Below are 23,490 nucleotides of genomic sequence, written 5' to 3' on the forward strand. Positions count from 1 at the left end.
CCCCCTTCATCTGTGAAATCACTGAAATTTAAATCAATCATTTGATAAATCTCTTTTTGATTATACATAATGCAGAATGATTCTAGGATATGTCAGTTTAATATATTTTTCATAAGCAGGGGCTGCTGTAGCGTGGGCAGCCAAGCTGAGTGGCTGGAAGTATGGCCAAAAAGGCAGGGGTGGGATCCCAGTCTGACCACCCTCTAGCCCTTCTTGGTGTAGACTCAGCCTCTGGCTTGATCTGAGCCAGGCTGGGGTTTCCCAAAGACAACCTCTACATTGTGTGGAGAAGTGGGGAGTGGGACAGCTGAACCAGACCCCATCCTGTCTGCAGCTCAGAGCCCGGCAATGCCGTTTGGGTGTGTGACTCTGGGCGACAAGAAGAACTATAACCAGCCATCGGAGGTGACTGACAGATATGATTTGGGACAGGTCATCAAGACGTGAGTGCCGGGTCTGTTGGGCCAGGGTGGGCGGGCCAGGGCTGGGGAAAGGGGAGTGGAGTACAGCCCATGCTGAGGCCAGGGCTGAGCGGAGTGCCTGCTGGCTGCAGTGAGGAGTTCTGTGAGATCTTCCGGGCCAAGGACAAGACGACAGGCAAGCTGCACACCTGCAAGAAGTTCCAGAAGCGGGATGGCCGCAAGGTGCGGAAGGCAGCAAAGAACGAGATAGGCATCCTCAAGATGTGAGTGTGAGCCCCTGGGGTGGGGAGGGGGAGGGGAGGAAGCAGGGCAGGGCTCCGAGGGCCAGGGACCTCAAGCAGTACCAGCCTCCGGCCAGTGAGTGTGCTGTGGCCCACCAAAGCTTCTCTGAGGGGCTTCACCCAGCTCTAGCGCTTGGCTCTTCTCTCTGCTGCCAGGGTGAAGCATCCGAACATCCTGCAATTGGTGGATGTGTTTGTGACTCGCAAGGAGTACTTTATCTTCCTGGAGCTGTGAGTGTGGGTCTGGGGTTCCAGGAGTCCTTAGTCCTCCCAGGTCTATACCTGCTCTGCCCTCTGCAGCCAGGGCAAGCCCCCCTTCTGGACCCTTGGGGTCCCAGGCCCATGTGCCTTGCCCAGCCAGCTGCCTGGTGTCGGTAGCCTGCCCACGTACTCCTGCCCCACCCCCGATCCTGCCCACGCCAGGCTCAGGGGCTGGTGTCCCTCAGGGCCACGGGGAGGGAGGTGTTTGACTGGATCCTGGACCAGGGCTACTACTCGGAGCGAGACACAAGCAACGTGGTGCGGCAGGTCCTGGAGGCGGTGGCCTACCTGCACTCACTCAAGATCGTGCACAGGAACCTCAAGGTGAGGCCGGCAACCAGGTCGAAGGGTCAGTTGGCAACTGGCCCGGGGCTGGGGTGGGCAGCACTTTGGGGCCATGGTCCACCCTCTGAGGGTTTCATGGTGTCTTCATCTGCCCACTCGCATGCCATTCCCGGCTGGAGCAGCTGGAGAACCTGGTTTACTACAACAGACTGAAGAACTCAAAGATCGTCATCAGCGACTTTCACCTGGCTAAGCTAGAGAATGGCCTCATCAAGGAGCCCTGTGGAACCCCCGAATACCTGGGCAAGCAGGGAGTGGGGCAGGGCAGGGTGGGACACAGCCTTCAAAGACTGACTCTGGGTAGTGGAGGAGGAAGTCCCCATCCCAGCAAATGGATGTGGGTGGTACCAGGCCAGGCCAGGGCTGATACTGACCAGCAGATGGATCCTGTTTGCAGCCCCAGAGGTGGTAGGCCGGCAGCGGTATGGACGCCCTGTGGACTGCTGGGCCATTGGAGTCATCATGTACATCCTGTGAGTGGATAAGTGGGCAAACAGGTTGGCAGTGAGGTTGGAAGAGGGTCTGCATCCATGGCCTTCCTGAATGACCCTGAGTGTGGGCCCCCATGCAGGCTTTCAGGGAATCCACCTTTCTATGAGGAGGTAGAGGAAGATGACTATGAGAACCACGACAAGAATCTCTTCCGCAAAATCCTGGCTGGCGATTATGAGTTTGACTCTCCATACTGGGATGACATTTCACAGGCAGGTAAGGAGGTACCCAGCATGAGGGCAGAGTCAAGGGCTGGTGTGGGGGACTGATGTCAACCTTCTCCGCTGGACTCTGATCCCATCCCTGAGCCCATTCATCACCTCTAGACTGTGAGAGGGGTGCCCATGCCTAGACTCTCCCTGGCTTTCTCCCAGCCAAAGACCTGGTCACAAGGCTGATGGAGGTGGAGCAAGACCAGCGGATCACTGCAGAAGAGGCCATCTCCCATGAGTGGTGAGCAGGGAGCAGGGGGGCGGGCAGGAAGGATGGGAGGAGAGGCCAGGGGTTCCTTGTCCTCTGTCTTCTTCACACCTAGCAGCCTCCATCCTTGAGGCCTTGAGTTGGGTTTCAGGGGGGTACCCAGAGCTCAGGCCAGCTCAGAGGGTCTGCCTAGGATCTTATAAGGAAAGGGTTGGGCACAGTCTCCATGAAGGCCATATGCCCTCAGATCTAGACACACTTGTACCCTTTCCAGGATCTCTGGCAATGCTGCTTCTGATAAGAACATTAAGGATGGTGTCTGTGCCCAGATTGAAAAGAACTTTGCCAGAGCTAAGTGGAAGGTAAGGCTTGGATGGCTCTCTTTCCGGCTTGATCCTCAGTGCTCCTTCTGGCACCACAGTTTCTTGTCTGCATCACACCCCTGCAGACATACGCAGGCTTTTCTTAAACCATCAGGTGTAGCTGTTGTCAGTGTTATAACCTTAGGCAGGTGTGCTGAGCAGCTGGGTCCCTGGCTCTGGGGTGGTCAGAGGCAGCCAGAGCCTCATGGAATGGTCTGGGTTTGGCCTTTGTGAAGAAACAGATCCAGTTTCCATAAGCCTCACTCTGAGCCTCTCTCCACTGTCCTTTCAGAAAGCTGTCCGAGTGACCACCCTCATGAAACGGCTCAGGGCCCCAGAGCAGTCCGGCACGGCTGCAGCCCAGTCTGCTCCAGGCACAGATACTGCCACCCCTGGGGCTGCAGGTGGGGCCATGGCTGCAAGTGCAGCTGCCTCAGCCCTTGGGGGCAGTGCCACCCCAGCCACAGCAGGTGATGCTACAAAGAGTGAGAACGTGGCCCCTGCCGACCGTAGTGCCACCCCAGCCACAGATGGCAGTACCACCCCAGCCACTGATGGGAGCGTCACCCCAGCCACTGATGGGAGCATCACCCCAGCCACCGATGGGAGCGTTACCCCAGCCACCGACAGAAGTGTTACTCCAGCCACCGATGGGAGAGCCACACCAGCCGTGGAAGAGAGCACCGTGCCCACCACCCAAAGTAGTGCCACACCGGCTGCCAAGGCTGTTGCCACCCCTGAGCCAGCTTTGGCCCAGCCGGACAGCACAGCCCCAGGGGGCACAACAGGCCAGGCTCCACCCTCTAGTAAAGGGGAAGAGGCTGCTGGCTGTGCCCAGGAGTCTCGGAGGGTGGAGACCAGCTGAGGGGGCAGGCTGTGGGGGGCGGGGGATGGGCAGGAGGGTGGGAGAGTGGATGAGGGGCTTCTCACTGTACATAGAGTCACTGGCATGATGCCCTCGCTCCCCCCCGCCCCTGCCTCCCAGCATGGGGCATGTTTGGGGGCCACAGGAGACCAGTCTCATCTCCTGTGTGTATGTGCGTGAGTGATGGGCAGGCCAGAGGCGGGACCAGCCCTAGCCCCTGCATGGATTCCTTGTGGCTTTTTCTGTCTTTTGCTAGCTTCATCAGTTTCTGTTTCTTGTGGGATGCTGCTCTAGGGATACTCAGGAGGTCCCTGCTCCCCTGCCCCTCTCCCCTCTCTGCCTCACAGTTCCCCCCCCACCCAGGCAGGCCCTGAAGGTCCCATCCTCTCCCAGGCCCTAAATTGGGTGGCCTTGCCCTGAGAGCTGGTCCTCCAGCGAGGCCCTGTCAGCGGTCTTAGGCTCCTGCACATGAAGGTATGTGCCTGTGGTGTGTGGGCTGCTCTAGGAGTGGAAACAGGCTGGTTAGAGAAGGCTGTAATCTCGGGCAGAATGCTTTAAGACAAGACTGGCCACATGGCCGGGGGTGCTGCTTGGTAGCCATGGAGGTCCTCAGAAGTGAATGAGAATGAGTTGGAAGGTAGAAGCTCCCACCTCTGTCCCTGGGACATTTCTCCTAAGACCCTCGCGCTGTTTCTTTCCTGCCCCCCTGGGTCCTGCAGTGGGCTGCCCTGTGCCCTGCGCTTCAGGAGCCTGCAAGGGGAAGGAGGAGCAGTTAGGATGTGGCGATGAGATCTGGGAGGGCGGAGTGCACATCCAGGACCTAGTGTACCAGCCTAGCTGGGTCCTTACCCTGGGCCGAACAAGGACAGCTGCCGCTGGCTCTTCCCAGATGGGCTCCTTAGGCTCAGTCCACAGTCCTCTCCATCCCAGGCAGCGGGCCTGCTGCCTGGCAGTGTCCCATAGTCTGATTTGGGGGTTTGCCCTTCACAGGGCCAGATTTTCTGCTCTCTCAATTCAACAGTGAAATAGACAGGAACACTCTCTGTGTTTATGACCCACTTCCCCTTCTATCAAGGCTGAGAGAGAGGTCCAGGTGTCTCTGGGCCACGCTGAGTTGCTTTTGCTGGAATGAGGGAGTGAATAAAGCTCCCCAGTTTCCTAATGGAGGCTCCTGGCAGGTGCCCTTTGTCAGACCCTACTAGAGCCTGGGCAGGCAGCCACACTGGTCCCAGCCCTCGCTTGGCACTCGGGGGTAGTCCTGCCCTTCTCCCTGCATGCCTGTGGGTCTGCTCTGGTGTATGAAGGTTGGTGGGCTGTGTACCTGCTGAACCTGGCAAATAAATGTCACTCTGCCAAAGCCTCTGGCCACCCTCTTGCCTTTGCTTCCTCTATATCACTGGGGAGGGCCTCTGGAAGGCAGTGGGGAGGGTAGAGGCTGGGGGTAGTTTCGCTGGTAGTGGTCTGAGCTCAGTGCCATGTGGATTGCTTGGGATGCCACAGGATGGTCCTTGATGGTAGGGGTGGGGTCCTCTGGACTCTAGAAAACCATGTGAGGCTACTGTTCTGACAAGTCTTGTTGAACAAGGAGTCCTTGTGTCGACTTAGGCATGAGACCTGGAACCCGCTGAGGGCCACCCACCATAGGGAGAGACCTTTTGTACATGGCCAAAGTGGGTTTCCCTGGGTTGTGGAGTGGGTGCAGGATAGGGATTACACAATGATTCTATCCTGCCCTTTGTGTTGATTTCTCCTTCCTGTAAACAACACAGTGGCTTTCCACATAGGTCCCAAGGACTTCCCTCAGGTCCACTTCACGTGGAACAGATAAGCTTTACATTATGGGGCTGTGTATAAGTTTCTTTTTTTTTTTTTCCTGGGAATAGGGGAGTAATACTACTAAAAACAGTTAATCACAAAAACTCCTAGGAGTACTCCTTCCAGCTGAGATTAGCCCAGGTGAACTCACCAGGAATGCCACTCTTCCTCAGAGAGGATCCCAAAGACAACTCTGATGTGGGAATAATAAAAAAGGTTTATTAGTCACTTGTCTAAGATGCAACTGGGCCTCCAAAACAACTCGATTGCAGTCCCGAGGCAAAACTGATCCTCCCGAGAGCTAGGACTAAAGTCAGGATACTGGCCCTGCCACCTCTAATCACCTCTAAACTCAGGAATCAAGTCTTGCTTGTATAGATCCTACGTGAGCTTGAGATGTCCTGAGTGGTTTGGACTTGTGTCCATCCTTCTAGGACCACTCAGAAAGGAGGGCTAAGAGAATGCAGCATTTTTTCGGTCTGGGAACTATGGGTTTCCACTATACTGTCAAGCACCGCCCAGAGCCCAGGGGACCCGCTCTATCGTGACCGTCGTCCCATTCCCTACTCTGCTCCGAGAGAGTAGAGAAGGCTGCGCTGAGAGAACAGGGCTCAGAAGCCCGTGCCCAGCGCACCTCGAGCCACCTCTGGCTTGGGACCATAACGCCCTGTGTTGCCCCCAAAAGGGGCCCGGCTAGCAGCCTAGCTGGTCCCCGTACCAACCCAACGCTGCGCTCCCGCTGTACCTGCGGTCTCAACAGCGAACTGCCTGAGAATTACCGCTAGATAGTTTGAGGCCCGCGCTCCGCCCCAGGATTCTCCACGGCCGCGGGGCCGTTAAGCCCCGCCCCCCGAGGGTTCTTCCAATCGGGACCTAACCTTCAGTGCAGCCACTTCCGATCCTCTCCCGGAAGTTGAGCCGTGGAGCCAAATTTGAAGCTAGTGAAGACGCGGAGGCACGGCCGCCAAGCTGGACCCGTCGCCGTTTCCTTGGCTACCTCGGCGACTCGAGACCAGTCATCATGCCTATCCGTGCCCTGTGCACCATCTGCTCCGACTTCTTTGATCACTCCCGCGACGTGGCCGCCATCCATTGCGGCCACACCTTCCACTCGCATTGGTGAGTGAGCGCTGTGTTGGAGCTGGGCCCTCGCTCCCGTAGGGCTACAGGACTGTGGGGTGTCGGGGCTCCGGGTGACCCGTCCCTGGACCCCAGACTGATGATGAAGAAGGCATTGGATGGGAATCCCACGAGACTTCCTGACCTGGGCAGAGGCGAGTTGTGTGGCAGGTTTCCCCAAGGAAGTGACAGCTGAGCTGAGTGAGGCTGTGGGTTGGGGAGTAGGGAGGCGGGGGAGGTACAAGGCTTGGTTTAATGAAGACAGAGTAGAGGTTTCTTTGATTGGCTTGCAGAGAAATGTGGTTTCAAAATTATTTGTCCGTGCAGATGCTTTCACCACATTAGTGAGCCCTTTGTTTTCTGCCAGACCTGGTAGCCAACAGTCTACTGGGTTTGCTGTGGTTTGCTTGGGTTTGGAATGATTCTGTCCAGAGTCATCTTCTTGGTCAGACACTCCACTGACCTAAGCAAACCCAAATTAACATCAAATGGCAAGGAGGTGCTCTCGAATCAAGGTGTTCTGCTGACTAGTAGGACCATTCTGTTGAGTGCATTGCTGGTGGGGAGATCCCCCTGATAGCTGTGGACAGGCTGAGTCCCGAGTTTCTTTTTTAAATTGTGATGAAATACATGTAACATAAAATTAACCATTTTTTCCTTTTCCTTTTTTTTTCACTATACACCATTCTATTGGAGCAACATATAATATATATATAAGACTTAACATTTAACATTTTGCAAAAGCTTACTTAACAAAAAAGTTAATTTATGAAAATGTATATGACCTGATTTTTATATCATAGTAAAACAGGCCCTTTGGAAAGGACATATGGAAGCAATTGATTTTTCTGGTGAACACAGCCTTTGTTTATACTTGCTCCAAAACTTCTGATATGATGATACTATTTTCTCATATTACCACCATTTCAGTATTGTTCTGTTGCCCAGCTTCACACATTCATCTCTCACAAGATTCATAAAGGAATCAAATTCCTGCAATATTTGTTGGACATGTCTGCCACCATTTAATTTCAATGAAAACTTCAAAAATTTAAAAAAATTTTCAGGAGAATGTTTACTCGATGAGCTCGAAGATGCTTTCCATTTTGACCATTTTAAGAGTACAATTCAGTGGCATTAAGTACATTCACAACGTTGTGTAACCATCACCACTATTTCCAGAGCATTTCCATCAGTCCAAACTAAGCACTGAATCTTTTAAACAGTAATTTTCCATTCCCCCCTTCCCACAGCCCATGGAAACCTCTGTTTTACTTTGTCTCCGTGAATTTTTCTTTTCTAGGGACCTCATATAAGTGAAATCACATTTGGCTCTTTTAAGTTTGGCTTATTTCACTAAGCACAGTCTTTTCAAGGTTCATCCGTGTTGTAGCATGTTTCAGAATTTTACTCCTTTTTATGACTAAGGGATTATTATTCATTGTATGAAAATAACACGTTTTGTTTGTCCTTTCATCTGTTAATAGACGTTGAGTTGTTTCCATGTTTTGGCTACTGTGCGTAATGTTACTATGAACATTGGTGTAGAAGTATATTTTCAAGTTCCTAGTTTCATTTATTTTGGGTTATCCCGAGAGGTGGACTAGCTGGATCATATAGTAATTCTATGTTTAATGTTTTGAAAAGCTGCCCTTCTGTTTTCACGTGTCAGCTGTACCATTTTACGTTCCTACTAACAATTCACAAGGGTTCCAGTTTCTCCACATCCTTGCCAAACTTTTTTTTTTTTTAATAATATCCATCGTAATGGGTATCTTCGCTTTTACTGTGTGTGTTTAAAGCTATCAGTTTCCCTCTTGGCACTGCTTTTGCTGTCTTACACAGTTTTGATATGTTTTCATTTTCATTAATCTCATGGTATTTTCTTATTTCCCTTGCGATTTCTTCTTTGACCCATTGGTTGTCTAAGAGTGTGTTGTTTAATTTCCACACATTTGTGAATTTTCCATTTTTCTTCGGTTATTGATTTTTAGTTTCATTCTATTTTAATCAGAAAATCTATTTTGTGTGATTTTCAATCTTTAAAAAAAATTTAAGGTTTGTTTTGTGGCCCACCATATGGCCTATCCTAGAGAATGTTCCATGTGCACTTGAGAAGAATGTGTTTTCTGCTATTGTTGGGGGGAGTATACATCTGTTAGGTTAGTTGGTATAAAGTGTTGTTCAAGCCTTCTGTTTCCATATTGATCATCTGTCTGATTGTTCTATCCATTATTGAAATTGTTTAATATTAACATCTCTAACTTTTATTGTAGTACTTGCTATTTCTCCCTTAATTCTGTACAATTTCCTTTCATATATATATTTCATGTCTATTTTGTTAGGTGTATATATGTTTATAATTGTTATTTCTTGTTGGAGTGAGCCTTTTATCAATATATAAAGTCATTATCTCTTGTATGCTTTTTTGACCTAAGTTTGTTTTGTCTGACAATAATATAGTTACCTCAGTTCACTTTTTGTTACTATTTTTATTTATTCTGCTTGAAATTCATGAGGTTTCTTTAACTTGTGGAACAATATCTTTACTCAGTTCTGGGAAACTATCAGCCATATTTCTTCATATATTGCCTCTATTCCATTATCTCTTTTCTTTCTATATTAGCATCTCATTTCTGCTGTAACAAATTACCACTAACTTAGTGGCTTAAGACAACAGAAGTTATTTTATAATTTTAGAGGTCCAAAATGGGTCTTGCTTGGTTAAAATGAAGATGTAAGTGGGGCTGTGCCTTCTTTGGCTCATGGCCTCTTTAGCCATCTTCAGAGTCAGCAGTGTTACATCTTCAAACCTCTCTGTATGACTCTTGACACTCTGTCTCTTTTATAAGGACGCTTGTGATTACATGAGACACCCCTGGATAATCTCCCCATGTCCGTAACCTAATCACAGCTCCAAATTACTCTTGTTTTATAAGGTAGCATATTCACAAGTTTTGGTAATTAGTACATAGAGGTGAGGGTGTTATTCTACCTAACGCTTTCTTCCTGGAACTTCTAATTATATGTATCCTAGACCTCACGGTAACTTTTATATCTCTTATCATTTCTTATGTATTTTTCCACCTTTCTAATTCCCAGTGTTTCCTCTGACATATCTTTCAATGTACTGATTCTTCAACTCTGCCTGAACTGCTATTAAGTTCATCCATTGAATTCTTAATTTGGGCCATTTGTTCAGTTTTGGAATTTCTGTTTATTTCGTATTAAGTTCTGATATGTCACCTTTTATTTTCAAATTCTCTTTTGATATTTTTGATCTTAATTTTTGTTTATCCGGCATAGTGTGTCTGTCATGGGGAGTGACAGTTCCAGTGTCTGAAGTCTCTGCGGTTATGTTCTGGTTTACAATATGCAGTGCTTTCTCTTGTGTAACTGTTTACTTTAAAACCAAGCATTATATATATTGAAATATAGTATAATACATAAAAGTACAAATATAAGAAATGTATAGCTTGCAGAATTTTTGCAGACTGAACACACCTATGTAACCAGAATTCAGAGCAAGACATCAGCACTTCAGAAACCTCCTGCTGAGAAAGACTGGGACCCAGGACACTCTTCCAGAATGCTTGCATTTGCACCTACACAAATGCCTCCTCAAACAACAGAATACGAAGAAACTATAAGGGACTAAAAGTAACTACATATGTGCTCAGCCTGCGCAAACTATGAACAAGAAGATACAAAAAGGCCAAAACCCAGCTGCCATTTCTGAGGTCCTGGAGCAAAACCAGGGTACTGTACAGGATCCCTCCACACAGGACCACCAAAGGGGTGGGCACACCGCCGCCTAAGCTACCCTTGTGGCTCAGCCTGCCAATCTGCCCCTCTGCACTCACCTCATATGAGGAACTCGCTCCTCACTCCCCTCCTCTCCCCACCGAGCAAGCAAGGACACCTGTTGCTTGTTTTTGCTCCCTCCTGGTGCAGTCGCAAGAAACCCTTGCCTGAATTTCTCCTCTGGCCTCTTACAGTCTCTGTGGATTAGAGTCCAAGGGCCCCGTGCAGTCTTCCAGGTACTCCCACCAGTCTGCCTTTCCTCCACGCATGCTAGCCACTGTCTTGACTTCAAGCAACATAGATGAGTTTTGCCTACCTTTTACTTTATGTGAATGGAATTAAACACAATTTACTGCTTTTGGTTTTTTTTGGTATCAGGCTTCTCTTCTTCAGTCTTACGTTTATGTAATTCACCCATAATTTGTTCTGAGTTATAGACTCATTCATTCTCATTGCTGTGTAGTATTCCCTCACTGTGCATGGTTAGCTTTGTATTATATGTATTTGAAAAATTATTTATAGAAAAATTGCAGTCTAGAAAGATGGTATCATCTTCCCAAAAGGACTGCTTTTCCGTGGTCCCTGGGGGGATTGTCTACAAGTAGGCCAACTAGTAGACTGTCTGCTACATTTTGATTTTGTTTTGACGGCGCTGCCTGGCTTGTGGGATATTAGTTCCCCAACCAGGCAGTGAAAGCACAGAGTCCTTTACCACTGGACCAGCAGATAATGCTCTAGTAGAAGAATATTTTAACGTTTAGGGCAGATCGATGGTGCATAGCTGGGCTGTGTTTCACTTTTACTTCTGCTTGCTACCTCTAGTTTACCCTCACTTTGAAAGTTACCCCTTTGGAATATTATAATTCCTGTCTCTGAGGGACCCTGACTTTGACCATTGCCCCTAACCTCAATCAAAGGCTAGAAAGTTGATAAAATTACAGCTCAGGAGAGAGAAGTCCAAGCCAGCAAGGGCCAAGGAAAAAAAAAAAAAGGGCCAGTTGGTTGGATTGCTTGTACGAGTCAGGCTTTGTGGGATATACCATCACTACCTCAGGTGTTGCCCTCCTGGGTGGGCAGGTGATGGGTCAGAGAGGAGCAGGACAGACGCTGTAATGGTCGGGGTGGCTACCTGGCCTGTATGTTTCCCCCTAAAACCAGTCTGTTTTTCTGTTCTCATTCCAGCCTAATTCAGTGGTTTGAGACAGCACCAAGTCGGACCTGCCCGCAGTGCCGAATCCAGGTAAAGTTGGTGGGGTAAAAAAACTCCTCAGCTAAAGATACTCCTCGCCAGGGAGCAAGGATGAGGAGAGGTCTCTGAAGCAAAGCAATGTCTTTGACCTGTCTGGACCATCTGGTTTGAGGCTGGTTGAGCCTCACTTGTGCTCTTAAATGGTGCGGGAGGCCTGCTTTTGCCCAAGGGGAGCTGGCAGATGGACTCGTTGCCTGGGGCAGTCTTCACCTGGCTAGATTTGGTCTCCTTATCTGCCTTTCCCCTGCAATGCCCAGTACCTAGAGTTGGGGTATCTTTTGACCAGTTGCCACATGGATCTGTAATGACATGACTCAGTAACTAGTGGTAGCCAGCTTGGGACACCTACAGGATTGCAGAGGTCACCTCCCTCCAAGGGATGTGCTGTGAAAGGTTAGGCGGGAGATGGGCTTGGCTGCATGTCCCCTGTCCTCCTTGCCCATGACCCAGCTATGCAGTCACACTGTGTCTCGTTCTTTCATTCAGGTCGGCAAAAGAACCATTATCAATAAGCTCTACTTTGACCTTGCCCAGGAGGAGGAGAATGTCTTAGATGCAGAATTATTAAAGGTACCCAGACTTTATCTCATTCTGCTGAATCCCAGGCCCTCTGAGAGTTCACTTTCTGCTCCTACCCAGGGAGGGTACCTAGAATCTGGAGATGGGTTCTGGAAGGGGAGACTTGATAGAGAATTCAAGGCTGGGACAGTGAGAGCAGAGAATAATTGATGATGGTCCAGTCACTGGAGAAATCCTCTGTCAGGGAGGAAGGGGAGCCACTTGACTGTGAGCCCTCCTCTTGGGATTTCAGAGCAGTTCTGACCATAGTTTAGAATGTGTCCCTCGAAGTCCCCTCACCTTGCAAAGAATGTACAACCATCTTTTCCAGTCCTCAGCCAGGGAAGATGTGTGAACCCACTGTTCGCAAACCTGCCTGTTCACAACTGCCTGGGCAGCTTGGTGTGTATCCAGGTGCCTGAGTCTTTCCCAGAGCAGGAATGGAGGGCAGGGCCCCTGGAATCAAGATATGCAGCCAGGATGGAAACCCACACTGCAGGGGAGGATGGGTGGGTTCCCTCCCACACTTCTACTGCTTCCCCTCCAAGCCTAAGATTTAGCTTGCTTCGTGCACAAAGGGATTGGATTGGCAGAAACCTCTCAAGGAAGTGGGATTGGGGTTCGCAAGTGAACCTGGACTCTGAGGGTTAATTTTCTGGCCATCTGTCAGATTAGGATTCATTCGGCTCTGGCCCCCGGGGGGGCTGTGACGTCCTTGGAACCTCACTGCTTCAAGATGTAGAGCTTTTGTGCTTAAAGCTAACGTGTTCATCGTCATGGTAACTGCTCCCGGTTTTAAGCTGTGTCCTCCTTGTGAGAAAAGCAACAAAGGCAGCTTCAGTTCTTTCTGATTTTCTAAGCCATATCTGGGAGACATAGAGGCAAAATCTTGAGTAGTTTGGAGCAAGGACTTGGAAGGCACCCTGCCTGGGTGTGGAAGGTGTTAGGGACTAGTGGAAAGGTTGGGCTGGCAGCTGCTGTCAGGCAGCCCGTGTGCCCTTCTCTACCCACGGCTTCCAGCTGAGATGTCCAGCCTGTTTAACCAGCTCAGCCACCAACAGCTCCTGCCCCAAAGTCCTAAGTAGAGAGTTTGACGACAGGAGCTTAGCCCCGAAGAGGGGCCCGGCCTTGTATTGGTCATAATATGAGTCTTGCATTGACCTGGGAAGAGTAACCTGGATGAGGATTGTTCTGCATCCAGTTACCATCACGGACCCTAGGCCAAGCCTTTCAGGTCTACCGAGCCTGGTTTTCCTGCTTATGGAGTAGGTACATCTCTTGCCCACAAGGGTGTTGAGTTCATGGGACTCCTGAGTGGGAGTGGGGCTCTCTTCTGCTCCAGCCTCTCAGTGGTTCTGTGGCAGTGGCTGTGGAACATATGTATGGGCTTGGGGAGGCTCGTTTGACCCTCACAACAGTCTGGTTAGCGCCTAGTGCAGGTGAGGTTTCATCTAGGGGTGCAGAATTGTCTTGGCTCCCCTACCCTATTGGTTTCTGGGGCTGGAAGAGTCCTGGCACACAGAGCCAGCTTAGGGCTGGGAGGGGGTAGACCATGAAGCAGGTAGGACCCAGGGTGGAGGGAGCAGTGTGGCCCAGGGTGCTTGGCCATCCCATTTCTGTGTCCCTGCTGGGTCCAGCTAATGCCAGGGAATGTCAGGACGGGCACAGGCCTGAGGAAAACCGACTGTGCAGGCCAGGCTCCACTAATTTTGCCCCCTGTTATGCCTCTTTTTGTGTCCTAGGGTCTTATACCTGAGATTATCTGCATTTTACCGACTTTTTAAAAAGACACTCAGAGACAAAGCAAGGCTTCTGTCTCCCTTATTGATTTCACTTGGCCTTGAGGAGCAGCAGGTTCATGCTTTTCTGGGCCCACAGACCTCATTGTCCCCGCCTGGGGCTCCCCACAGACCTTATGTGAGGCTGGGTGGGGGCCAGCTGTGATGCCTTCTTGCCGCTTACTATGAGTATTGCCTTGCAGAATGAACTGGATAATACCAGAGCCCTGCTTTCCCAGAAAGGTGAGTTCCCAGGGGCCTTGGGAAGCCCCTGACTTGGGTACTGGAGTGAGGCCTGGGAGGAAGCCCTCAGCCTTCTGGCATATCCAGGGGCTCTCCCTGCTTGGTATATCCAAGTCTTATCAGCTCTTGTGATGGCAGAAAAGGAAAGGAAATGGAGGTGACTGATGCTGTTCACCCAGATGAGGTGAGCCTCTTCTTTGTCCTGGGGCTGCTCGCCTAGGACCCAGGCTGGGAGGAGTCTACCTGACAGGTCAGAATATTGTAGTTGAGGATTCCGCTGCCAGATTTGGCAGGAACCTGCTTGAGGGTTTCCCTCATAGCTCACTTGGTAAAGAATCCACCTGCAATGCAGGAGACCCCAGTTTGATTCCTGGGTTGGGAAGATCCCCTGGAGAAGGGATAGGCTACCCACTCCAGTATTCTTGGGCTTCCCTTGTGGCTCAGCTGGTAAAGAATCTGCCTGCAATGTGGGAGACCTGGGTTCGATCCTTGGGTTGGAAGATTCCCTGGAGAAGGGAAAGGCTACCCACTCCAGTGTTCTGGCCTGGAGAATTCCATGGACTGAAAGTCCATGGGGTCGCAAAGAGTCGGACCCGACAGAGGGACTTTCACTTTGACTTTTTCAGTGCTTGAGTTCTGGGATGATGAATTAACTAGACTGTGGGATCAAGGAGCAGTGAAATCTTTACTCCAGTAACTCTGAGCAGCAGAAAAAGGGTCTCATCCCCAGAATGGCTGGGTATCCCTGGTTTGGTGCTTGCCAGAGAGATAAGCAGGCTGCCTGACCTGTGGCCCATGACTTGTTCCTCACCTGGCTCTGGGGTGGGGTGCTGGGGCCCAGGGCCCCAGGTTCTCATAGTGCATAGTAGACAGGCCTTTCCTCTCCCTCTGTCCCCAACCCCTGCTGCAGAGAAGGAAAAACGAGACAGCCAGCTCATCATCGACTCTTTGCGGGACACGCTGGACGAGCGCAATGCCACTGTGGAGTCCCTGCAGAGGGCCTTGGACAAGGCTGAGATGTTGTGCTCCGCCCTCAAGGTGGGTCCCCAGCCCCCGTGGGCACAGGTTGCTGGGGAGATGCAGTCTTCCTCCTGGGCTCCCCACTGTGGGGTTGTCTTTTGTGTCTGCCTTGGTTAATACCGTGGTCTATACAGTTGTAAAATGGAGGGAAATTCCATCTTCCCCAGGCCTCCTACCCAGCCCATGAGAAAAGGGTCGTATTGCCCGCACCTGTGGTTGTTGTACTAGTTTGGAGAGGTGAGGCCTGCCCAGTGTTTCGTGGAAGGACTGTTCAACCAAGACCTCAGTGAGCCTAGGCCATGTTACCCAAAGTGGTTTGTACTCCACTGACAAAGCCAGCCTGAAGAACCTTCCATTAACGTGCCTGTCCTTGGCTGGGCTGCTCTCTGGAGCCAGATCAAACAGCATCCCAGAGAGGAGCAGGGGGCCTTTGAAGTTGGCTGTGCTGAGCTGACCGGGCAGATCAAAGCCTGCAGAGCAAGCAGCTCTAGACCCAGATGAATTTTGTATCAGCCTGGGTTGGTGAGCCTCTTGCTCTCCAAGGGGCAGGAGGTGATTGATCTGAATCCACAGTTGAAATTCTGACCTCATATGAAGGGGCCAGTCATTGCCGGATGCCATTTGAGAAGGAAAAGGACCCAACCAGGTGAACGGATAGGGCCCCAGGGTGTTCGCCGTTTCTGGCTCTGCTTGGTAGCTGGATTGGATCATGTGGCCTGGCCAATGGGAAGGAAGGAGCAGACCAGCACCTGGCCACAGAGCAGGAGTGTGTTGGCGTTCCCAGGTCGGAGATGAAGTGGCCAGGTGCTGAGGGCAGCTGTCCTACCCTGGCAACTGTCCATAGCTGATGGATAGCATGGCCTGGATCTGTGCTCCAGGCTTCTTCAGCTTCCTACACAGTCGCTGGACTCTGGCAGCCCCCAGCAGGCCTTTAGATGCTGAGAGTGGGCTATGCTGATGGTAAGACGTATCTCAGGAGGAAGCAAGCCAGGGGGATGAGGAAGCAGCTGGTCCAAGGCCTCGTAGCAGCAAAAGCACACGTCAGAGTGGGGCCCAGGAGCCTTACCTCCTGGGGCTTGCACACATGCTTATCAGTATTTTCAAAAGCAGACGGTTCTAGGGTGGAGTTCTCCCGGCAACTTTAACCTTGGCCCCTGGGATCCGCCAAGCAACAGACATGTTGGGGTGCGTTTGCTCTTCAGAAGCAGATGAAGTACTTGGAGCAGCAGCAGGATGAGGCCAAGCAAGCACGGGAAGAGGCCCGCCGACTCCGGAGCAAGATGAAGAACATGGAGCGGTGAGCTTAGAGCTGGGGCCTACCCTGTGCCCTTGCATCCCTGGGGCATGGCTCTCGGGGCTGCAGCAGGGGATGGCTCAGCTCTCCGTAGGCCACGGGGGGCTCAGTCCTTACTCAGCCTCTGCAGGCTCCTCCACTTTCCATGGGAAACCTGGCAGGGCTTTTCTAAGAACCTCTCCGTGGGCATCCCTGACCTGAGACCCTCTGTCAGCACCCTTTCTCCCTCAGCACCATCCCTGCAGCTGTGCTAAGCTCTGCGCTGGGGCCTTTCTTTGGGCAGAGCCGCCTGCTAAAGCATCCTAGCAGCTCAGGCTGTCTCCATAGCAACGGCAGCAAAGGGAGGCAGAGCTGCACTGGGTACCTACCCATCAGCCTCCAGATTTTAAATGCCGTGGGCCGGGTGTTTTTCAGAATCGAGCTCCTACTCCAGAGCCAGCGGCCCGAGGTGGAGGAGATGATCCGAGACATGGGTGTGGGACAGTCCGCGGTGGAGCAGTTGGCTGTCTTCTGCGTGTCCCTCAAGAAGTGGGTACTCTGGCCCTGGTATCCAAGCTGAGTCATGGCCCCCAAGCCATGCCCCTCTGCGTGTTGCCCGTCTCTCATGAAGCAGAGCAGGCAGAGTGAGGAGCAGGCTCTGGAGCCCTGCTGCCTTCGTTTGAACCACATCCCACCTCTTACTGTGTGGCCAGGAGCCAGTTTCTTAATGTCTCTGATCCTTAGCTTCCTGAACAGATAATAATAACCTGCCTCACAGAATTATTGAGAGAATTGCATGTGAATTATAAGTGTTATTTCTAAGGAGGTTGGCACAGCTCACCATGCTCCAGTTTGATATCTGGAGCCTGTTCCCCATTAGCACGCGATTACTGACCCCACCTGGCTTGCATCAGAAACAGCTCAGGTGTTCATTCCCATGGGTGTGGGGTTGGAGAAAAGGGGCCACGTGGCTGACAGGTATGAAGGATCCCCGATGCCTGGTGCGCAGCCAGTTGGTGTAGGGGGCCTCCTAGTGGGGCCAGGGTTTCCTGCACACCCTCTCAAATCTCCAGTGCCTGCAAGCAGGCAGGAAACAGCAATTCACTAGCTCTTTAGCATCTGGGGTGCTTGACCCCCTGCAGTGCCAGCCGGTCCCTGCTGGGCTCTGGTGTCAGAGTTGGAAGGAGAAGGGCTGGGGGCTTCGGCTGGGCTTTATGTTTGCTTGGTGCTGTGACTCAGTCTGACCAGGGGGGTGTCCCGGGCTGACATCTCTTTTCCATGGTCCCTTCGTAGAGAGTACGAGAATCTAAAAGAGGCCCGGAAGGCCTCAGGGGAGCTAGCTGACAAACTGAAGAAGGACTTGTTTTCTTCCAGAAGCAAGGTAACTGAATGGGGAGCCGAGGGTGAGGGGAGAGGTGGCTGTCCTTGTCATGCGTGTGAGCGGCTCCTAGGCCAGGCCCTGGGGCTGTGGGATGACTCACAGAGACTGGCTTCTGGTCCTCACTAGGCACTGACTCTGGCTTGCTTGGCTTGTCTGCTTAGGGTGGCAGGTCACGCAACTGTCACCCCAACACCTGCACACTTCTGTTCCCCTCTGCTCTCTGGGTACTTCTCAGCTGGCTGGGGCACAAATGTGATGGCTTCAGGGGCCTGTTTTTTGTTCCAGGCCTAGAGTAGGAGGCCTCTTGTTCTTTTCTTTGTGGTTTGTTTATTTTATTTATTTATTGTGTGTGTGCTGTGTTTTGCCATTTGGTTTATTCCCCTTGTTCTTCTGTTCCCTGACCAGGGATTGAACCTGGGCTGTGGAGTGAAAACCCAGAATTCTTACCACTAGACCACCAGGGGACTGACTCCCTGTAGAAGGCCTCTTGAAACCTGAATCAGTCAACACAGCTGCTTTTATTTCTGGGCATGGTGCATGTCAGGGCATAGATGTAGGGAGGAGCCCTGGACTGCTCCAGATGAACACTGCCAGAACAAGACAAAGGTCCAGCCCCATGGAGCTCGGGTCTTCCCTGTGTCCCCCGCTCCTCCTGGGTCTGGGCTCCCACGAGCTAGTGTAGCAGCAGGTGGGGGCGGGGCACACAGCCAGCCCTGTGTTCATCCTTCGCTCCTTACACTTTTTTGCAGTTGCAGACAGTCTGCTATGAACTGGACCAGGCCAAGTTGGAGCTGAGGTCGTCTCAGAAGGACTTACAGAGCGCTGACAAGGAAATCGCGGTGAGGAACATCTACGAGCAGGTGGGAAGGAAGGGTGGCCTATGTGGCCTCCAAGATGTGGGCTGGGTGAGTTCCGCCCACAAACCCTGCATCAGTCAGTGGTTGCAACTCTGGGCTCCCTGTATCCTCCTGGTTCAGGGTGGGTCAGGACAGGAATCTTGGCCTTTGGTCTGAAGCCTGGGCTCCTCAGCAGAGGACAGAGAGCACAGGGATCTTGCTGACAGTCTGTCCTGTACCTGCATCCTTGAGGTCACCAGAGGAGGGGGGTTCACCGGAGGAGGAGGAGGTCACTGGAGGAGGTCACCGCCAGAGGGGTTCTGAGGTCAGGTGGTCCTGGCCTCCTGAGCCTGATATTTGACTTTCAGGCCTTGTTCTGGTCCCAGTGGGCTTGCCTTTCATGCGTACAGCTCACGTCCGTGGTGGCCACTCTGGACTTGGTGCCTCAGTCTTTCTTTCACACTCTTCTCTTTCCTTCCTGAAGAGCCTGAAAAAAAAGCTGACGATACTGCAGGAAACCCTGAAGCTGCCACCAGGAGACAGTGAAACTGTCAACCGCCTCGTTTTAGAGAGGTTCGTTGACCCTCTGGGGTGGAACAGGGACTCCAAGCTGGAGGAGCTCCCTGGTAAGGGTGTCTTCACCCTTTCTGGCTTTGTTGGGGGGTAGGTGGCCCAGGTCGGCCCGAAGGTTGTGGACCTCCTGGCCTGAGTGACAGCCAAGACTGAGCTGGAACGCAGCTTTGAGGCAGGCCCTGGGCTTTGACAAAGAGAGGCCAGAAAGGCCCTGGGGATGGTCAGGGAAAGGGGAGGGGCATCCTGTGTATGGAGCAGCCCACCTGATACATCCGCCTGCCCCAGGTTCTGAAACAAACATGAAGCCACCCACCAAAAGAGCTCTCCTCTGGTCCCAGCACCAGCACACTAGAGCTGCCAGCAGAGGGAGCCAAGAGGCCGAGGGATGGCTGTCCCTGCCTGTGTGGCCGCCCGGAAGCCGACAGGCTGAGAGGGTCCTCAGGCCTGGCTGGCCCGCTGGTGGTCCGAACAGAAAACATAACCCAGCAACCCAGCCGCTTTTATTCGAGTCACTTTTCAATGCTGGAAAATCACTATGGTCCCTTTTCCGCACATCCACTCGTTTGCCTGGAGCCTGCCCATCTAACTTAGGAGCTGCTTCCCTGACCCTTTCCCTTTTTACCACCTCTGTGTGAGGCTTGGGACCATCCTCTACTCCTCCCATCTGCCCAGCATAGCAACCCCTGGGCATCCTACCAGTCCCTTGCCAAACACCTCCCAGCACCCTCTGCACCCAGCCCTCATGGAGCTGGCCTTGTGGGCGGGATGGACCTTTAGGCTTCGGGCCAATTGCACTGCCCCTTGCAGCAGGACACCCCTTGCCTTACTGCTCTGTGTCCTCGCTACTCCGTGGCCCCCTGCTCCGTGGCCCCTGTTCTGTGTCCCTCTGCTCTGTGTCCTCCTGTTCCGTGTCCCCCAGCTCTTCTCCACACTGAAGGGTCCACTGTCCTCTGCACTCCCTTCCCTAGTCTCCTCGGCAGAAATGAGCTTACTGTCTTCTGCACAGGTACTGCTTCATATTCAGATGCCATTGGGTGCCAGGGGCCACAGAGGTGCTCTGGAGGCTTGTGTACACCCTGGTCCCCCCAGGATGTACACACCCAGCTGTGGCACGTGAGATCTTCCCTGACCAGGCATCGAACCCTCATTCCCTGCATTGCACGGCGGATTCCCAACCCCCGGACCCCCAGGGAAGTCTCTAGGAACACTACTTGAATGTATGTCTCATATTCAAGCTCTGAAAGTGCCAGCCCCCTAGGGGAGTTGTTTGGACAGTCTCTAATATGTCCACTGGCCATGATAAGTAGCACTGGAAGGAACATCCATCTGCTTCAGCCTGTGGTCATCTTTCTGACAGGATCCTTGCATGCACTCTGAGAAATGAGGCTTCTTGAACAAAACGTTTTTCATTTGTGTATTTGGGTTTTCTGTGGGTTTCTGCTTTCTTCCTTGCATGTCTCCAGACTTCTACTGTGTGAAGGACCAAGCCAAGGACTAATCTCTTTTTTCTGGAGAGATTAGGGTTTCCTTGAAGGATAGCTCTAAACCAGGTGTGAGCTCCAGGCCCCTGGAGCCGATCCATCTCTAATGCTTGAGGGGCTGTTGCCACTGTGATCTTGAGTATCCAAACTGTCTCTGCCTTATAGCCCAGCTCCTGTGGAGATGGTGGGCCTGAAGCTTCGCCGGCCAGCCTTTGGCGATGATATTGACCTCAATGCCACCTTTAATGTGGACACTCCCCCATCCCAGCCCTCCAGCACCCAGCATGGCCTTGCCAAGAGGCTCTTCCCTGAGAAAGCACAGTAAGTGGTAGTCCCTGGCCCTTCCACAGCCTGGAGGGAGGATGGCTAAGAGATCTCTGAAGGTCCTGTGCTAATAGCTCTGAGTGGCTGACAGGGCACTGAGGGTCACCTGGGTTTGGACATGAATCTGGTTCCAGCCACCTCTTCTTCCCTTTCCTGAGTACTCACTCTATACAAAGCCCTTCTCTTGCTTATCTCATTAATCCTCACATCTCTCTCTTGCAGTTCTCCTGTTCAGGATGTTCCCAAGAAGATAACCAAAGGCCCCAGGCAGGTAAGGCCCCTGAAGATGTTCAGCCAGTCACCCTCCATCTTTGGCCAGGACTGAGTATGAAGCTGGTCTTCTGAGAGGTCAGGGTCTTGCCGGAGCCCTCTCACTCCTGGAGGACCCTGGGAACCCTACTGCCTGTCCTTCCTGCCTCTGGATGAGGCACCAGAGATCCTGATCCTGTTCCCACATGCCTCCCACCCCCCTCTTTGCTGCCACCTGTCTCATCGAGCCTGGCTCTGGGGTCCCCTCTGCAGGAGTCCCAGCTCTCACTGGGGGGCCAGCGCTGTCTGGGGGAGCCTGATGAGGAGCTGGCTAGCGCGTTCCCCGTCTTCATCCGGAATGCTCTCCTGGGCCAGAGACAGACCAAGAGGGTCAGGGCAGAGCCCTGCCGCAGCACAGATGCAGTGAGTGTGGTTTCCCACAAGGGAAAAGTGTCTGCCTTCTTGCAGGTGGGGCTGGGTGGCCCTCGCCCATTAGGCCAGCCCACTTACCTCTTCCTTCTGCTTTAGGTAAGGATTGGCTTCGATGGACTTGGAGGCCGAACAAAATTCATCCAGCCTGTATCCTTATTTTGTGGTGTTGGGCTGAGCTAAGCTATGGTGCCCACATCATCCCTCACCTGTACCCCCAGACCCCAACTTACTGGTGGCTGCAGTCCCAGGCGGGCAGAGCCAGACCTTGCCCCGTGTAGCAGTGCTGCCCACCCCCAAGGTTGAGCCCTGTGTTCCAGTCCTCTCTGTAGGCCTCTTCCTTGACATTTCCTTCAGACCGACACAGCTATGATCCGCCCACTGCCAGTTAAACCAAAGCCCAAGGGCAGGGCTAGGCAGAAACTGGGGGCCAGGACAGCACCCACCCCCTCCCAGGCCACGCTGGACAATTTCCTATGGTAGTGAAAACAGTGAGTCTGATCGGTGGCCAGAAACATGCCTCTGACTTACAGGCCAAGGACTGGTGACTGGCTTGGCAGAGGGTTTGGCAGGCATGGCTCCTCTTCTTGGACCAGCCCAGTGGACAAGGATAAATAAGAAGATGGGGGTGAAAGTGGGGCCCAGAAACCTACTTTTCCTGCACACACCCTGCCCCACCTCCATCATACTGGGTCTCCCTGTCGGGGCTGACGTGATCAGCTCAGTGTTCCTGCCGGCAGGGCTTGCCCCTTGTTCCAGACTTCCGTTTATAGCCATGATCAGATGTGGCTGGGCTACTTCTGGTCCTCAGACCGGGGTCTTTTGTTGACTGTAAGCACCAAAGTCTTGAGGCTTCTCAGGCCGCCTCAGCCCACCCAGGCTTTTGCCTGCTTCTGACTTGCTGTTGGCATGGCCTGGGCCAGGCAGGGCAGGAGATGGTCAGTGGTAGTAGGGAGAGGAGGGGGCAGATTTCTATGTGAAATAAAAAAGATACAGTCTTTTCTTCCTGGCTCTGGGAGGGTAAATTTGCACTCACTTCGAAAAACTGACTTGCATGATTTTCTAAAGGGGGCACCTTCACCTAGACCCAGACCCGGAAATTCCGCCCTTAGGCATGTGCCCTCTCACAGGGAGACTCTAACAAGCGATTTATCACCTAGCTTTGTCCACAGTCTGTAACCTGGGTATGGTGCAAGGCCATAAGCAGGAAAGCAAATGGGTGAACCAGGGTCTAGACACATGGGGAACTCCCAGCAAGCACAAGTGACCTGTCACAACCCCTTCTTCAGCTTTCAACTCTACCAGCCAAATTGCTAGTCTCTGCGGCTTGGCTTCAAGAACACTTTCTCCCAGAAGACTTCTCTTTTAAGTCCTAACTTGGGTGAGGACTTGGGCTTCCCTGGTGGCTCAGCTGGTAAAGAATCTGCCTTGCAGGGCAGGAGACCTAGGTTCAATCCCTGGGTCAGGAAGATCCCCTGGAGAAGGAAATGGCAACCCACTCCAGTATCCTTGCCTGGAAAATCCCATGGACAGAGGAGTCTGGTGGGCTATAGTCCATGGGGTCGTAAAGAATCGGACACAACTGAGTATCTGAGCATGTTAGGTGAGGACCCCTAAACTTCCGTCTCTCATTACTGGGTGGGTGTTCACCTGTTTCTGCACATTTCAGCATGAACCTGGCACAAGAGAGATTGCTTCAGACTGAGAGTGCCCGTCTGCTCCCCCGCAGGTGTGTGGGAGCCTGGGGCTTCTTGGGGGGGACGTGATGCTCTTGGTTATGGGAGTTGGACTCCTTTGGTGCTGCCTTGAGCCGAGGATGGTTAGGGAGGGGAAGTGCAGCATCAAATTAAGGGTGCAGGGGCTGGCTAATAGCTTTCTTATAGATCAGTAATCAATTAGAATTAAAAACC

The 23,490-nt window shown here is 52.2% G+C and overlaps 2 protein-coding genes and 1 pseudogene across 3 annotated transcripts; 2 read left to right on the forward strand and 1 right to left on the reverse strand.

The window, feature by feature from the left end:
• Positions 1-348: 348 nt before the first annotated feature.
• CAMKV (CaM kinase like vesicle associated) lies at positions 349-3,448 on the forward strand. Of its 2 annotated transcripts, XM_068982878.1 has the most exons (11): positions 349-443; positions 554-685; positions 860-934; positions 1,150-1,288; positions 1,432-1,552; positions 1,707-1,782; positions 1,881-2,017; positions 2,176-2,254; positions 2,496-2,583; positions 2,876-2,983; positions 3,074-3,448. In XM_068982878.1, exons 1-11 carry the CDS (start codon positions 349-351, stop codon positions 3,446-3,448), a joined length of 1,425 nt encoding a protein of 474 aa, XP_068838979.1. The 2 variants fall into 2 exon arrangements, with proteins under 2 accessions (XP_068838979.1, XP_068838977.1); XM_068982876.1 differs by having other exon boundaries at positions 2,876-3,448.
• A 2,836-nt stretch (positions 3,449-6,284) lies between these two features.
• Positions 6,285-22,063, forward strand: TRAIP (TRAF interacting protein). The gene is made up of 15 exons (XM_068982883.1): positions 6,285-6,382; positions 11,369-11,426; positions 11,922-12,005; positions 13,975-14,014; positions 14,925-15,052; positions 16,237-16,331; positions 16,743-16,856; positions 17,601-17,688; positions 18,438-18,527; positions 19,009-19,097; positions 20,744-20,899; positions 21,125-21,173; positions 21,425-21,574; positions 21,680-21,730; positions 21,938-22,063. Exons 1-15 carry the CDS (start codon positions 6,285-6,287, stop codon positions 22,061-22,063), a joined length of 1,416 nt encoding a protein of 471 aa, XP_068838984.1.
• LOC138087262 (small nuclear ribonucleoprotein G pseudogene) lies at positions 7,251-11,082 on the reverse strand (annotated as a pseudogene).
• Positions 22,064-23,490: the final 1,427 nt, after the last annotated feature.

This window comes from Capricornis sumatraensis, chromosome 10 (assembly GCF_032405125.1).
Source record: "Capricornis sumatraensis isolate serow.1 chromosome 10, serow.2, whole genome shotgun sequence".
Lineage (NCBI taxonomy): Eukaryota > Metazoa > Chordata > Mammalia > Artiodactyla > Bovidae > Capricornis > Capricornis sumatraensis.

Bases quoted from the DNA above. Each gene is read 5' to 3' on its own strand.
- CAMKV (XM_068982876.1), top strand. From the start codon at position 349: ATGCCGTTTGGGTGTGTGACTCTGGGCGACAAGAAGAACTATAACCAG. The intron at 444-553 runs GTGAGTGCCGGG...TGCTGGCTGCAG, and splicing joins TTGGGACAGGTCATCAAGAC to TGAGGAGTTCTGTGAGATCT. The intron at 2,018-2,175 runs GTAAGGAGGTAC...GCTTTCTCCCAG, and splicing joins GGATGACATTTCACAGGCAG to CCAAAGACCTGGTCACAAGG.
- TRAIP (XM_068982883.1), top strand. From the start codon at position 6,285: ATGCCTATCCGTGCCCTGTGCACCATCTGCTCCGACTTCTTTGATCAC. The intron at 15,053-16,236 runs GTGGGTCCCCAG...TTTGCTCTTCAG, and splicing joins TGTTGTGCTCCGCCCTCAAG to AAGCAGATGAAGTACTTGGA. The intron at 16,332-16,742 runs GTGAGCTTAGAG...GGTGTTTTTCAG, and splicing joins AAGATGAAGAACATGGAGCG to AATCGAGCTCCTACTCCAGA.